Source organism: Panicum virgatum, chromosome 3N (assembly GCF_016808335.1).
Source record: "Panicum virgatum strain AP13 chromosome 3N, P.virgatum_v5, whole genome shotgun sequence".
NCBI classification, from domain to species: Eukaryota; Viridiplantae; Streptophyta; class Magnoliopsida; order Poales; family Poaceae; genus Panicum; species Panicum virgatum.
The window spans coordinates 16,717,099-16,733,967 of NC_053147.1; the positions used below are offsets into that span (position 1 = coordinate 16,717,099).

Consider the following 16,869-nt stretch of genomic DNA (forward strand, 5'->3'; position numbering starts at 1 on the left):
CGGCGTACATGGCCGGCCGGAAACGGATGGACGTATCAGCACTCAGCAGGGCGGAGACAAAACCTGGCGGCGCGCCACGGCCTGAGGGACCACGGACCTGGCCGGCAGCACGGCGGGGGCCGCCGCGGGCGATTCAAACACGCCGCGCCGGGCGGGAAGGGTGCGAGCCAGCCGCCGCCCGCCGACCGACCGGGAAGGTTTGGTTGGAGCAGACAGGCAGCGTCGCGGTTCGTTAGCGGCCTCGGGCACGGGCGCAAGGGTGCAGTGCAGGTGACGTGACAGGCGACCTAGGACCGGCGGCCGCCCGCTGCTCCCCGCCATTCTCGCCGGCCGTCTCCGTTTTGTCAGGACCCGAGCGCCCCCGCGCGTCCCGCCGCTCGCCACCGCACTGTCCAGTGTCCACTGAGTCCTTCCGGTTCCAAGCTCTCGCGATTACTAGTATTTCTCTTCGCCCGGCCGGCCGGCATGTCGCAACGCGACTTGGGCACGGGCCACGGGCCCCAGGCCCCGGGCCCAACTCGAGCCATCATGATCAAATCCGCACGCTTTGATGCGGCCAGCGTGATGACCGGACGGGCCGGACCTAGTTGCAAGTTGCAAACGAGATGAACGGAAGACCTGCGTATCACGGAACGGAACCAGCACATCCTGGCTGAGGGTGTCCTCCGCGTATAAGGTCATGGTCACGCACAAGCCCCATACGGGCAAGTGGATGGAGGAGACTGGTCTGCCTAGACCACGTCATTAATTACCTCAAGTTCTTGCCTGGCGGCGGACTCGTTGCTGCCTTCCAGCGTTGTGTATTTTACACACTGGGCGCGGTTCGCTGCCGGGCCACAGAGTCCAGTGAAAAGAGCGGCCTGGGCTGGGGTGCCGGGGAAGCAAGCGCAGCCAACCAACGCCTTCGATTCGGTCGCCTCCGCCTGGTTGGCACAGTTGGGGTGCTCTCCTCCCAGCCTTTTCTTTCCTTTCCTCTTTGGCTTTGTCGTTCCAAGATCCAAGCTCCGCTGATTTCGGATCTGCGTCGTCGCCGGGTAGATCCCTGCGCGGCTCTCGTTCCCCACGCCGGCCCCGGACGCTGGCAGGTCTCAGCGACGCCCGTCGGTTAGGAGGCGGCGGGGCCCGACGTCTCGGCGCCGGCGTCCGGCTGTTCCGCGGCGAGATCGTCCGGAGCCGGAGCGGCTGCATGGTACTCCGGATTGGTCTCCGGGACGCGTCGGCCGACGAGGAGCTCGCTCCTGGCGCGGTACCCGTACGCGCTCCTCCCAATCCTGTAAAGGTACGTGTGGCCTCGCCGTATTCAAAAGTCACGTCTTGTGTTTCTGACGCGACGCCCGGCCCAACTGTTTTCCGTGCTCGAGTCCCCGAAGCTCTCCTGGCCTGACGCTGCGCTGCTCCTCCGACAGTATCTTCAGCGACGAACCAAATGCCTAGAAGAGGCTTCTGGGTTCTGACCGATCTATCCGCCTCCACACCGGTGGGATTTCACCGGCCCGAATACCCTGACTTGCCCTCGGACACAAATCAGAGGCGCTGATGAATCGTGTGTCCTCGTCTTCAGATGGCCAAACTTTTTTCTCGAGAAGTTCCAGACCACAGATTTCCTCATGGAACCACGGTCAGCATCATCCAGGCTTGTCTGGTAATAATCACTGAACCCGTCACATTACCTGAACCTAAACTATTACCACCAGCCACTGCTCCTGTGGCAAACGGAAGGAAAGATGCCATGGTCCTGCTGGAGACTGGAGCCACGGACAGCGTCTTGCCGAATACTAAACTCCGAAGCGGCCAACGCTGGCAGGTGGCAGGTTTGGCCGTCCCTACGTGGACGTGTATTTACTTGTAGCTGCAGAGGTATCACGGTATCGGGTATCCATGGCATCTGCTGCCACCACCACCATCATTGCTGCCGAATTTTGAAACGCTTCCCTGCACAGAAACTCGAACCGACACCCACACTTGCCCTGTCCCCAACAACCAACACCATCAAGGTCTCATGATCCTCGCAGCGTGGCAGCTGCGCTTCCTCGAGGAACAAGTGGAGCATGAGTCCCAAGGATTCCTGATAAATGCAGCAGGATGCGCCTGACGGCTTGAGCTCCGGAGCCAGACGATTATCTGAACAAGTCCTGTCAAAACGCACGCAACACGGCAACAGCAAGGCGATCGAGCAAGAGCAAACGATAACACACACACAACACTGCCATGCATGACCAGACCACCAAGAAGATACCAGAGGGAGAGAGACAGAGACAGAGAGGTAACCTAAGGGGCCGTTTAGTTCCAAAGGAAAAAAAATTTGAATGTCTCGTCGTGTGTTTGACCAGATGTCGGAAGAATTTTTCGAACACTAATTAAAAAACTAATTCCAGAACTCACTTGGAAATCACGAGACGAATCTTTTGAGGCCTTTGACCGCAGCATTAGCACATGTGAGTTACTGTAGCACTTATGGCTAATCATACACTAATTAGGCTTAAAAAATTCATCTCGTCGTGTACATCCAAACTGTGTAATTAGTTTTGTTATTTAATTATATTTAGTGCTTCATACATGTGTTTAAAGGGAAGGTGAAAATTTTTGGAAACTAAACGGCCCAACACTAACAGTCTTGTTGTTTCCTCTTGCTGAAACTATGAGAGTCTGGTTGTCCGACACTATGCACAACCCACCACCAAGAAGGCGGGCGAGACCACCGAATTGTCACCCAAAAGGGAATGGGTGGGGAAAAAGGAATGAAAAGAAAGACGACGGCTACATCCTAACACCGAGATATACAAAATGGAATCGAGCCAATAGCACGGCGCCTCTATGATTAACCTGAAAAGGAAAAAATGTTTTTTTTTGGTTTTTCGCCTCAGCCTATCGGGAGGAAGAGAGCCTGCCTGTTTGCTCTTTGTTTGCTCTTCTCGCCCGCTTCTTTTTGCTGCTTCCCTTCCTCCTCTTGACCCACCAGATTCCTTGCTCCGAAACCGCCACTTCGAGAGTTTCTCCGCCACCACCGCCCTTCAGCCCGGCAACGCAGGTCCTCGTCGTCGCTTCGCCGGTCAGTCGGAGTCGCTGTCCATGCTCTCCATCCCTTTCAGGCCCCGGTTCTTCTGTTGCTGCGGAGACAGAGATTAAAAGTGAGATTTCCCCCGTCAGATCGTGCGCAACAAAGCACAAGCCTTACTTATACTAATAACGTTGAAATCTGATTGGCCCGCGCGGCAAAGAAGAAAGAGATGCCTCGACTCGGACGTGCCCGCGCATGGGTATCGTTAGCGAAGTCAACTAACGACGGGTCTCGCCTTAACGACGTGTGCTAAGTAATGTACCCTCTGCTTCCTTCCCAGCGCAGAAGAACAAACAAGAGCTTCCCAAGTCGAGCAAAAAGGCAGGAGCCCGTCCCTGTCATTCCCGGATGGCCATTCCATTTTTTTCCATACTCTATCCGCGGCGTCATATCGCGGGGACCCACCACACATGCAGGGCCCGATCCGCGCAAGCGTGGCCAGCAGGGCCCCGCATGTCAGGGACCCCAGGCTCCCACCCCCGGGCCCCACACGACGGGGAGTAACAAATATGCTCCGCAGGACACAGGGAAAAAAGGGGAAGAAATTACACGACGCTGGCAAATGGGTCCCCCTGGAAAGGCCCAAGCAAGGCCCAGGTGCGCCACGAGGATCCGGCCTTGGAGACCGGGCGCGCAGGCAGGCGCCCGGTGCCCCCCGCGGCCGTGATGCGCAGGCCAGGCAGAGGCAACCCCCCGCGCCGGCGCCGCTGCGCGTCGCCGGCAAATAAATAAAGCGAGCGCGAGGCGTGGATTAAGCGCGGTCATCAATTGAACGAACGAGCACCAGGCGCGGCAACCCCCTCCTCGCGCTCACGGGAGGTGGCCCCCACGTGACATAAGAAGGGGACAGGCGAAAAGGCAACACGCCCATTTCCTTCCCAAACTAGACTCCCCTCTTTTTTTTCCTGCGTGTCCCTTCCTGCCCTTTCTCCCCTTTCCCAGCAAGCACTAATTAATCTCCCAGCAGAGTTCAAAGCTAACAAACAGCAGCGTTCTACTACTGCTGCTACTACTAGTTACTCTAGCAGTAACATCGATTACTTAACAGTGAATCGAATCGAATTAACCCGCAGTGAAAAAAAAAACATTTTCGACGGCGAAGAATAAGGCAAGCCTGAGATTGATGGATGGATACCTTCTTGGGGCATTTCTTCTCGCGCACCTCGTACCTGCTCCTCGTCACGTCCGTCAGCCACGCCCCCGGGCAGATGAACTGCGCAAACAGACAGACACAGAGACGCGAGAAATCATGTCAGCTTAGTCCATGGATTAGCCGGGAGACCGGCGACGGCGAGCAAAGCAAGCGGGTGGTGGGAGCAGAGCAGCGGCCATCACGTACATTGACCGCCTTCTCGACGTTCTTGGGCCGCCTCTTGGGGCGCTGCGGCAGCTTGGTGCCCTTCATGGCCATGAAGTCCTCCTCCTTCTCCTTGCGCGACAGCGTGGTGTAGATCCGCGGCAGCTCCAGCTTCGGCGCCGGCTTCGACGACGACGACGCCGCCCCGGCGCCGCCGCCGGGGTGCTGCTGGGCCCCGCCGCCGCCCTGGTGGTGGTGCAGCGCCTTCGGGTCCGGGACGCCCAGGCCCATCACCGGGCCCGGGCCCGCCTTGTGCGCCTGCTGCGGCGCCTTGTCCGACGCCAGCCGCTGCTTCCCCGCCGCCGCCGAGGCCGGCGACTTCCCCACGGCTCGCTCCTCCGCCGCCGATCTGATCATCACCACAGCATCAGAAACCCAGCAACAAACTAGACTCGATCGGGTGACACGGCGCGGTGGTTGGGGTTAAGGCGGGCGGTGGGTTCCGGTTCGGTAACTACACCACCAACAGCGACCAGGGGAATGATGGGTGGACGGACGGATGGATGGTTGCGGTGCGGGTGCGGTGAGCAAAGCGGGCGCCGCGCGCCGGCAACCAAAAGCCGCCGCTGCCCGCTGCCGATGCCCACAAAAAAGAAAAAAGATCGGGAGTGCTGCTGGATGTGCCCTTGGATTTTATACCCGGCTCGTATCAAGTCCTACTATATTTAGCCCTCGCCTCGCTTCATGTCACGGTTCACTATTCACACCAGCGGAAAGGTACGGAAAGGAGATGCCCGGTTGCTTCCGAATTGGATGAAACTGATGGTGGTGGATTTGTTGCCTGAGCCTGCAGGTTATTCAAGAACTGGGGAAAGGGGCATCTTCCCTTGCTCGATCGGATGGGTATTCTTCGCACGGGTGGATATACAGGGTACTCTACACCATACGTTGGCTGGAAAGATCTGAAACTTCACAGGAAAATTTTGATTTTTAAAACCAAAGACAGGATTTTCTTTTTTGGTTGTTGTGTATGTCAAGGATAGGTCTGAAAAAGGCGGGAATTGATCGAGTGTTTGGTGATCCGATCCAATCGAAACTCCAAACTGGCATGGGAAAACACACCAAAAACCACTTGAATTTTAAAGAAATGATGAAAAGAAGGGGAAACGGTGTGGAGAGAAGATGCGGGATGGTACTCCCCGTATCTTATCACCCAGACAATACGAACCCAACACGAACCGGCGCGATCGAACCAGACGACCGCGCGAGCCAAGCGCCCAAGCCTACCCCGACCCCCGAGCCCTAGCGCCGCCAGCCCACCACGAAGGCGACCGGGCACGGACACGAGAATACGGCTCGGTAGCGGGGGTAAAAGCGGAAGAAGAAAAACGGGAGCGGAAGAAAAGAACTGGCAGACGCCTAGAGGGGGAAGGAAGGGGGGACGGCGGCCATACCTGTGGTGGTGGGGGAGGGCACCGCGGCTGTGGTGCCCGTCGGAGGTCCCGATGCCGGCGCCGGAGCGCGGCGGGAGGGGCGAGGCGGCGCGGAGGTTGGACCCACGGGTGTAGGACGGCCCGCTCGGGGGCGCAGGCGCGGGAGAGCGGCGCTGGATCTTGGCGGCCCGGCGCTGCGGCGAGGCGCCGCTCGCGGACGCGGCGTCGCGGCGGCCGCGCGAGCGCTTGTTCTGGCCCCACTGGAGCAGCACCTCGCCGCCGCCGCCGACCCCGGCGGCGCTCGGGGAGGCGGGGTCGGAGAAGTCGGAGTAGTGCTGGTGGTGGCCGTGGTCGCGCGCGGGGCTCCGGGTCGCGACGGCGGCGGGGGACGAGGAAGGCGCGGCCTGCGCCGGCGGCTGCGGAGCGCGAGCGCGCGGCTTGGGCTCGAGCGATGTCGAGGCCAGGAACGCCGCCAGGCGGGAGCTGTCGGTGGCAACGGCGGGTGCCGCGTCGTCCTTGCTCGATCTCGGAACCGGCGCGGCTGGCGGCTTCCTGCTGCCGCTAACACTGCTGCCGCCTGCGATGCCATTGGGGAGCGGGAGGCAATCTGAGCTGGGCCTCTGGAATCTGCAGCAAAATCAATCAAACGAAAGTCGAGTCAGCGACTGGATCGGACAAGAACATGGTCGAACACTTCGAACAGGGGATGAAAGGAAGGGCAAATTCTCGTATTTGTGCCAGAATTCGGAACCAGAAAAATCACCACGCTCACAAACTGCAAAAAACTTCAGACTAAACAGGCCTTTCAGAGATCTGTGCAGAGGAATCAGCACAGAACGCGAGCGGAAATTCAGAACGAAAAAGCTGCAATATATGAGAACGGAACCGAGGCTAGCAAAAAACCGGAACTGATTGGCGAAATACAGCCGCAAGACGCGAGAACAAGCGTACCGCAGATCAAACGGCGCCTCGAAGAACCTGTGGGAGGAAGACGGCACAGAACACAGGAGGACCGCGAACAGGCCAAACAAGGGAGAAACTTCTCAAATCAGCCGGCAGGAGCCCGAACGCCGCACCAACAAACACCAACGCCGGAGAAGAGAACGCAAAATCGCACCTTTGATCTCAAGAAAGAACACCGCACGGGAGAACCAAGAACGCAGAACGAATCCCTGCTGCGGCTGCGGCTGCGGCAGGCAATAGGATTGGGGGATTCGCGTACCTCGTCATGTCCGATGCCGGGGCGGGCTTCGACGGGCTGGACGCCGCCACGTCCCGAGCAACCGCAACGACCTCCGCGGAGCCACGCATCGAATCGGCGTCCTCCGCTCCTCCTTCCGCTCCTGGTTCTACAATCGTGCGCGCACTCCGTCCCCTGCAACCCCGGTGCCTCGCTCTACAGATCAACCATCTGGGCCGACGAGGCCGAGAACAGATCGCACGGAGCGAAGGTGCTTGCGAAATCTGACAGCGAGAACAGAGAGGAGCGGGGAGACGGAGAGAGCACAGCAATGGCGGAGGGGAGCAGAGCCTGAAGGCCCGAGGCTTTATCGTTTCCACTCTGCCAACAATGCCCTCCACTCTTGGCATCTATTCTCGCCTCTGCCACCTGAACGCCTGCGCAGGAGTGCACCTGCGAGCCTATGGCACTCCTGAGGTTGACCTCAACGCCGATGGGCATTTTCGTAATCCGCCCCATGGCATGCTGAGCGATTAGCACCGGCCGCCGAGGCTTGTTTGGTAAATTGGGCGATGGCATAGGCTGTGATTAACACGAAATTCCCTGGGGATTTGCATGAGATCGCACGTTCTTCTCCTGCACTGCTAAATTCTTACAAGCAAGTGTTGAGATGCATATTGCCACCAAAGCTACCAGACACCACGTCACAAAGTCACTGACAGGCGGGCCATGCTCGACACCACGCCACATCATGGCCGTAGGCCCGTAGCCCGGAGAAGCCAACCTGCTGCCCTTGTTTGGCCGACGACCGTGATCAGATCACTGGGGACGCGGACGGCGATCACTGCTCCCAAACTTGGCAACAACTGGGACGTTGTCCGCTCCGAACACCAAACCAGGCACGCGGCTCGCTGACGTGTGGGGTCCGGTGCATCTTGGCTTGGGGTAAGAGGGAAGGTCGTTGACCGCGGGATTCTTGACGGACGGGTGGGATTCGATGGCGTGGGGACGTGGATGCGTCCCCGAGCCACCACGTCAGACCTCGGCGAATCGTGTGAGCGATGGGCGAAGCCGAGCGCGTGCCGGCGCGGTTGCCCGCTGGATTTTCTAAAAACCCTGCCTGCCATTTTTGGAGTTGCATATAGGAGATCACACCGTCAGTGCCGATTTTTAGACGCGCTTAAGAGATGGTTATCCTTCCAGCTCATAAAGGGTAAAACTTGATGACTATGCTTACTAGGGATATATTGCCAAAATTTCCATCATGGAATACGGCTTTAGATGGTGAGTCACATATAGCCCTTCCAAATTTTCTTTTGTCGATTGTTTCTTTACAGTTGATTTATGTTCCCACAAAAAAGCTCTACAAAAGGCAAGGCACAGTGTAAGAAATGAAAATTATTATGGATCTAGTGTAACTAAAAGGGACAAGCCGCCAAGACTTTTGTCATGGGTTACAGCTTTTTACATGGTGAATCATACATTCTGGTTTTCGTATACTCCATTCCAATTTTCTTTTGGTGATTGCTTCTTTGGGCACGTTTTGCATTCTCGTATGCCAAAAACACATTGTAAAAAATGTTAGCTCTGTTGAATTTATATTGCTATTTTTCTAGACACAGATGATTCTAATTCTCCTTCAGAAGTCTCAAAGAAATGAATAACTATCAATCCTTTGATTCTCCATGTAACTAAATGGCTCACATGAGAGATCTTAGAGAAATCAGTATATATCTTATTTAGGAGAGGAAGAAATCAATCATTAGAGATACACCGCACCAAAAATAACTAAAGCATACCAAATTTAGATTCTTCACAACATTGGTATTAATGTTGGAACTATATTGAAACTTGAAATTTTTTCATTCTGTGCAGTGAGATACAATACTGGTAGGGACAATAAGCCAAAGTCTTTTGGGGAACTAAGGTTTTCCTTGCTAAGGTTTTTGTCTATTAGTTTGGTAATATGACATATTTTGTTTTTATGTTGTGTTCTACATGTATAAAGGAGTAACTAACTTTGTTTCCTATAAGTACTTGTGTAAATTGGCATCTTCTCGACATCAGGATATAGTTCCACAAATATGCCCACATGAAAATTAACGTGTTCTACCACAAAGAGAAGAAGGTTTCTAGCTATGGTAGAAAATAGAGCAGCTAGAGACAAGTAATAAACTTTCATTTAGCATATTAAGAGATATTTCCCATAATATTAGCTTCATCATGCACGACTATCTATAAGTTTTAAAAATGTACCGATGTGAAGTCAAATACAAAAAAGAAGAAACATAAAGTTACTGAAATTTTAGGAAACAGATGCTAACCTTTTCTATGAGTGGCGACTTCCTCAGGTGATGTGAGTTATTTGGTCCTTCTCAAGAATACATGCATATTGTACATAACAAAGAAGCGCTCCTTTTCTTCTATTTTTATTCAGATGCTTACCCCCTTCTTTTGAAAAAGTCCCATGAGAATAATACAAATCTATGGTGGAACAAATAAGGTGCCCTTAAAATAGGGCATAGTTACGGATAATAATAACCTCAAGGATCAAATAAACATCCAATAGATCTGCAACATATCAAAGAAGGGGGGGGGGGGTTAAAAGGGGCACAATTGTCAATATAAAAAAAGAAAAACATACAATCTATTCAAAGGGGAGGCGTAAGATGCTAGAACTTTAAAATCTGTAAAGAAGTAGAAAGAGATAAATCACAAGAATAAATGAAAAATAAATTTGATGTTCGATTCCGCATGTTGTCAAGGAAAAGAAACGGATTGATGAGGGGAATATAGATCTTACTAGTGTCCTCCAGCTGATGAAGAATTTCTCCCCATATAGATCTGACGAGTTCCCTCAAGGCGGCGAACGAATTATGTATGCACCCTCCAAATCTCAATCCAAATATTGAAGGAACTATGCGGTTCAGATCAATAAGAGCTATTCATCGAAATAAATAACAGGAGCAAGATCAATCAGGAGGGCGATTTGGCAAAAAAAAATACATTTACGCAAATAAATTTTTTTAAGAGAATAAGAAGAACAGAGTACCAATAGATTTCTGCAATATGTTTGCGGCAAATCATCAACAAAAAGGCTCCATGGATTGATTCCTCAGGTCTAACATTTGGCCTAATGGAGCATGAAGAGGTATGAGGAATGAATGACGGGTTTGGGACTAGTGTAGAGCGATCCGTATTTAAAGCGATAAGCCACCTAACTTGCGTGAACGCGAAGAAACAAGTATATCATGGTATTCCCACTGACAAGTGGGTTATTACACCTACATGGGCCCATCTATCAGAGGTAAATGTTATAAGGAAAATAAACAAGGGATATACGGCTTGAATTTCGCCTACTTTTCTATGACCGCCTAAATAATTGTCCAGGCTAGAAGTGTGTGAAAATGACAAAAACCGTGGGCAGCAGGCCGCATGATGGTGGAGGTGCCAGTTAGGGTTGGGGTGGGGGAGGGAGGAGGAGGTTTTGGGCATCGACAAAAGATTCGCCGGTATAAAAAAATATGCAACATAATGTTACGTATTTTTCATGGGTAACTTGAGCTTTCCATATTTGCTTCGTATACTTTAGTATTGGATCATATTTTCAACTATAGTTGAATTATCTCATGGGATGTACCGCTAGATATATTTAAAAAACTTTAGATTGTATATTTATGTATAAATCACATTATTAATAATTATATAAAATAAAGTAAACACATGGAAATATACAACTACACTTCAAAGGTTAATTAAACTTGTGGCTAGGGAGATCAACTCGTATAATTTTGCAAGCAAGATTTGAAGTCCAATATGGATATAACGATGACAGGCATGAAATACTTTAGTTGATCTCCATGCCATAAAATTCTAGGGTGCCATAGGATCTATGTGAAGTCAGTGCAATCCCAATGGTGCAAGATACGAGCCACTAAAATTCTGCTAAATGGATGGGAATGATAAAGATTTGAGTACTGGAAGGCTTGAGTGTAATCCTTTGACTCAAAATCATTGTGGATTGGTGACTGACATGGGCGCCATTGAGCTAGGTTCCACACGTCACTAAGTCAAAGGATCTTCATGCTTGGAGATGGAGGATTTGCAATCCCGCGGTAATCATACTTCTTGTTGATGTTGTGTTTTTATAAATGTTGTCAAGTCCATAATATGAACTCTAAATCTTGTTTGGTGTGGCATGGAGTCATAAACAGCCCTTCGTTTGTTGGCACATAATTTCTCTTGGTGCTAATGATTCGTTTGAAGATCAAATGGTTCAAAACCTTATGAATAGGAAACATTTGCAGCCTGCAAGGGTCCCAGTATGGCTTTCTAAACACCTTATGGATATGGCGAGTGAGCAGATTGGTGGTGACGGGCACCTTGCTCTTTCTATGCTTCCAATGGAGCTGATGGAGAAACTTTTGTTAGGGACCTAATCGGATTTTTAACGAGACACTAAGAGCTGATGGAGAAACTTTTGTTAGGGACCTAATCGGATTTTTAACGAGACACTAAGAAGTATCTCAAATTTTTATATATGTTAGTCTTAAGGAAAACAAGATATTTTGACACGAAACGAGCTGGCCCTGTGATCGTACAACTGCTACTTAGTTTTTCTATAGCAAATTTACACGTTTTTTTTGTTGCAGGCCTCCTTTTTATTCACGAACATGTCTGAGCACGTATTTCGTTAAGAGGGAAGCAATACGACAATTACAAACCTTAATAGGCATAAGTTAAGGCGGAAAGTTACATGCATCCTCAATCCAAGATCGCAAATCCAATCCCGCAAGCGAGCGCCAGCGAGCTTTGCAGCGACCGATCCCGCCGCGCGCAATCATTGCTGCCCTTCCACGTGCGCAGCCCTGCAACTGATTTTTCCCCACAAGCTGTGCCAGTGCATGCATGTAGGCTTGTCGTGCATGTATGTTCTAATTTTTTTTTCCTTTACATTTTGCGATGCCTAGTATTTGCTTTCTTTTCTTTTCTTTTTTCAGTCTTTTTGTTTACCAACTTTATATTGTGTTTTCGAGATATTCTTCTGATAATTTTTTTGTATAAAGCATGCTTAAAAGTTGTATCGAGAACTTATACTTTTTACAGACGTATGCCGAACTTATGTATCAAAGTTGCGTAAAAAAATTTTCTGATAACATTTATATAGAAGTTATGTTCAAAATTAAATTAAGTAGTCTGAAAGAGTTATGAGTAAAAGTTGTACGTGTCATGAAAGTTATGTTGGAAAATTATTCTATAAAAAATTGATTGGAAAAAATATACGTAAAAGTTATGCATATCCTAGAAAATGTGCTGAGAAATTATTGTCTGAGAAGTTATGCTAAAAAAATCATCTGATAGTTATATAAAGGGAATAAGTTATACAAGTATATAAGCTATACTCCTAACTTTTTAAAAATAGAAAATCATGGAAAAAGAAATTTTCCAAAAAAGAAAAACAATATGCTGCGTGAAATGAAGCGCTCATAATCCTCCTGGTATGTGTCCGCCGTTTAGCAGAGCCGGCTCGGGAGTCGGGACCATGATGGCGCGAGCGTGCAGTGCACTTCCGTGGCACCGAAAAAAAACCAGTGGCCCGTCCGTGCGCTGGTGATTGCAAAGGAAAAACTAGTACTTGTCCGAAATCGTTCGCTGGTTTCTCTCGTGGCGCGCGCCCGCGAATTAGCGGACCCCATCCAAGATTCTGGACTGTGCCCTTGCCATATAGTCTTCTTGTTTTACTTCCGGTTTCTTGTGTCCCGGGTGCGTTGCAGACTTGTAGTGGCCGGCTATAAGTCAAAGAAGAAAGCTCGGCCGAAATCCTAGACAGGCGGTTCTCTATTGCCCGCACTCGCCGATGGTAAAGCTGTTGTTTCCGGGAAGCACCAGTAACTGAGCGTAACTGAAGCCCTAAAGAATGGCCAAAGTATTTTTTTCAAATAACTGAAACCCTAAAGAATGGCTAAAGTATTTTTCAAAACTCTGGAGTATAACTGGGTAGCATTCAGTTACATCCAAAAATTTGTAAGAACTGATATTATGAGCGTTTTTGTCTGCTGCCTTTTTACCCTGCGACTGCATTAGGTGCAAATGATGAACTACTGCATAGTTTTCATGCCAGGTGAAAGTCACGCCAATATGCTTAGCTGAGAAGCATAGAGTTATTTCCTGCTCTTCTGGTGGCAGTTGAGACCATCCAAGGTAGCAGAGGAGCGTGACCGATGTCTTGGCCATCTGAACGGAAGTTCGACGTCAAGGTAGCGAGTGTTGTGCATCTACGACGCTGTAGCAGGGCTTCAAAGCAGCACTTGTCATATGGCTTGTCCTTGTATGAATTGCAGCAGCAACCAAAGCCAATCCATATCAATACATACTGACGTCTACTTCCTATACTAGCAGACGATGGTATTGATAGTTTCGAAGAAACAGTAACCGAGCGTAACTGAAGCCCTGAATTGTGGCTAATAAAGAAATTCGCAAAAAGAAGAAAGAATGGCAAAGCTGCCCGGAAACCCAGGAGTTTATTTTAGCAACAATTCCTTTTCTTTTGAACTAAATTTAGCAACAATTCAATCACGTCCAAATTTACATGAGCCTAAATCGCGCCAGTTCAAGTCTTGCTGGGTTCGATGTGGATTATCATGGAGTAAGGATTTGCCAGCGACTTGAACTGTACTTGTTTACCATTCTCCATGCCTGCGCAACTGAACAAGGCTTCAAGCTGTCATTTCATCCCCAATGACCACACAAGACGAGCGTGAGTCATGTCCATAGGCTCAAGCTTTTTTTTTTGTTCTTTTCCTACACGAAATGCACCAGACTATGTCCGTTACTACGTGGAGTAGCCTTAAACATGTCCGTTACTGGAGTAACTTACTACACAGCCTTTAGGTGAGAAGAGACGTGTGCAACCCCCCCTCCCCCCTCTCTTCCTTCCTCTGTGGGCAGTTGTGAAATTTAAATTAGCAGAGGCGAAGCACTAGACCTCTAGACCACATGACAAAGAGGCCAGGTCACATCTAGCCGGCCGCCGGAAGCCATAGTTGCGTTGGTCTACAGTGACGTGGTGGTGCTCCAGGCAGGGGCATCATACCTCCGCCGCTGGCTGCGTTTTGCAGTCGTCCTCTCTCCTTGCTGACTTAGGAATTGCCAAAACCAAAACTAGTCGATCCCCAGAAGAAGAAAAGAAATCTATGAGAAAGCACAAGACAAAGCAGACGCAGCACAACAGTTTGAGAGCCATGCCTAATTTCCTACACAGGCTTTGCCCATCCTCGTGCCACTGGTTACCGTCGTCGTCATCAGACCATCACATCTAGACTAGCTCAAAACAAGGTAGTAGATCGATTCGCCGAGAACGATACCGACAGCTACGTCACTTGGTTACCGGTTTCGCCGTTCCCGCACGAGGAAGGAGTTGTCCACAACCGGGTCGAGCGAGCTCACGACGACTCCAAACAAAGGTGTTTGGTTTTAGTAGCTTGCGCTACTGGAACAAACTTTGACCATTAAGTATGGGTACTAAATGAAGACAGTTTGTAAAACTAACTTCACAACTCATGCGCTACTTTGCGAGACAAATCTAATTAAGTCTTTGAACGCACGATTAGAAAATGATTACTATACCATTATTGTATTCAATCATCATTAGATTCGTCGCGTAAAGTTACACTCATCTGTAAAAATATTTTACAAATAAATTTCGTTTCGTACTCTATATATACAAGATTCTTTTCGCAGCGCGAGTAGTGCAAGACGAAAATATGGCGCGCGCCGTCGGCCGCGTGCGCCGTGGCTAAAACTAAAAGTGGTCGCCCCCGTAGTTCGCTTTCCGTGCAGTTTGGGACAGACAACTCCTGCTGAACACGGCGGCGCCTATCGTGCCATCGTGTGTTACCGCACGCGCGCGCGGCTGCACGTCGTGGTCGATCGACGGCGATCGAAACGCGAGCTTGACGCCACCAGGCCCCTCCCGGTGACGCGTGTGTCGGGCAGCGACCGGATCGGAGCTGCTGCCTGCGGCTGGCGGCGCGGGCGCGGCGCACTGGCCGTGGCCGGTAGGCTGTGGCGCGAGCCAGGCCTGCGGCGGCATTGCCGGTTGCCGGCTCGATCGGGCTCGCTCGGTCCGCCGTCGTGGTGGCCCGGCAGGGAGAAAAAAGCACCTGGTGGCTTCTTTGTACGGTTCGTGCCGTTTGGTTGCCTGCTGGCAGAAGGGAATTCATGGGTTGCGCGTGTACCGGATCTCGCTAATTTACGGTTGATCGTATTTTTTTTCTCCATTTTTAGTAATTTTTTTGTCGTTTTCCGATTTTGGAATTTTTTTGTAAGAGAAATTTTGGAGAGAGAAAATTTTTTGACGAAAAAAAGTTAGAAACAAAAATTTGAGAGGCAAAAATTGAGAAATTTTGAAAAGAAAAATTTTACATTCAGAACAAAAAAAATTAGTAAAAAATTTTGCATCGGAAAACAAAAAATGCTTATAGAAAAAAAAAATTGCATCAAAATCAAAAGAAAAAAAGTTTTGGGTAAAATTTGGTCGGTAAAAAAATTTGTTAAATCAAAAAAAAAACCTAACTCCCCGCCGACGCCTCCGGCTGCACCCCCGGGGAAGCAGATTCGGCGGCGGCGACGCGCGGGGGAGCTCGTGCCTCCCTCCTACCGCTGCCGGCCCCGTCGCGCCTGGCGCCTCCCGCCGCCGGCCCGTCGGCTCTGCAGCACCTCCCTCCGGCCCCGTCGCCGGCCCCGCAGCGCCTCCCGCCGCGCCTCCTGCTGCCGCCCCGTTGCGCCTCCTCGGGTTCGGACGGGATGCTCAAGGAAGGACCGTCGGGGCAGCCACCAAGGGAGCGGGAGGGGCCAGATCCGGGGGAGGGGGCGAATGAGGGGGCGTCGAGGTTCAGGGATCTAGGACCGGACGACCGGGAAAGGGTGGTGGCCGGCGGCATTGGGGCGGTCGTCGCCGGGGTCCGGTTCGCTCATCGGGGGGATGAAGATGGAGTAGTGCAGAGAGAGAATAAAGAGAAAAGAGAAGGGCGCGCGGACGAGCGTGGTGTAGGTGGGATCGACCGTGACATTTGAAAGTGACCGTGACTTTTGAAAGTCACGAGCAACCGCAGAAGCAGCATTGGGGCGTGTACCGGACGTCGAGCACCGCGTGACGCAGAGTGCGGCGGGCAAGGGCTGCTGCCTCCGCTTGGCCCCGGGCTCTTATGCATCTTGTGAAAGGTGGATAAGCTATTTATCTTTAAAGTCCATTTGGCCCAATTAGCTACTGTAAACTGTTCAACATTTTTTTAAATACGTTCAACATTTTTTAAACACGTTCAACATTTGACGTTCGAAATGTTGAGATTCTATAGATAAAATGTTAAAATTCTAGATGTCAAATGTTGAAATGGTAAATTAAAAATATTGAACCCTTATTCTCTGGCGACCAAACGGCGGCGCTAGGCACGACGGTGGCCCGACGGCGACGCGGAGCGGCGCCCATGGCGCGGAGGTGGCCGGGGGCGGCGTCGTGCGGGGGCCACGGCGCGGCCGTGGCGGCAGCGCGCGGCGGCGGCCATACCCCGGCTCACGGCGCGGCCGCGGCAGCAGCGGCCGGAGGAGGCCAGGGGAGCCGGGGGCGGCGGTGGCGGCGAGCGGGGGCGGCCATGGCGCGGCGGCGCGGCCCAGTAGGGGCGCCGGCGGCGGGCACAGTGAAGGATGGAGCAGGAAGGGTTAGGTTTGAGTGTGTAGATCAATAGTTGGTAATAGTTGTACGAATCTCAAACACTGGAAATTATGTTGGGAAAAAACTTCCGGAAGATGCATAGGTTTCCGGCTTGGCCCCTGCCCTTCGGTGGAAATGTGAGTGGGCCTAGATCCCGCAACTGAGATGGGCTGTGTGGGCTAGGACAGCCGT

General features: G+C 51.2%; 1 protein-coding gene and 1 long non-coding RNA gene across 2 annotated transcripts; one reads left to right on the plus strand and one right to left on the minus strand.

Moving 5' to 3' along the window:
* The first annotated feature begins 858 nt into the window (after window positions 1-858).
* LOC120667392 lies at window positions 859-1,754 on the plus strand. Its single transcript, XR_005672174.1, has 2 exons — window positions 859-1,279; window positions 1,407-1,754. It is a non-coding gene; the product is annotated as an uncharacterized LOC120667392 (long non-coding RNA).
* Window positions 1,755-2,591: 837 nt separating this feature from the next.
* LOC120664684 (translation initiation factor IF-2-like) lies at window positions 2,592-7,323 on the minus strand. Its single transcript, XM_039943980.1, has 5 exons — window positions 7,011-7,323; window positions 5,810-6,415; window positions 4,398-4,764; window positions 4,194-4,271; window positions 2,592-3,107 (listed from the first exon to the last, which is right to left on the minus strand). The coding sequence occupies exons 1-5, from the start codon at window positions 7,097-7,099 to the stop codon at window positions 3,051-3,053; spliced, it is 1,197 nt and encodes a 398-aa protein (XP_039799914.1). The 5' UTR covers window positions 7,100-7,323; the 3' UTR covers window positions 2,592-3,050.
* Window positions 7,324-16,869: the final 9,546 nt, after the last annotated feature.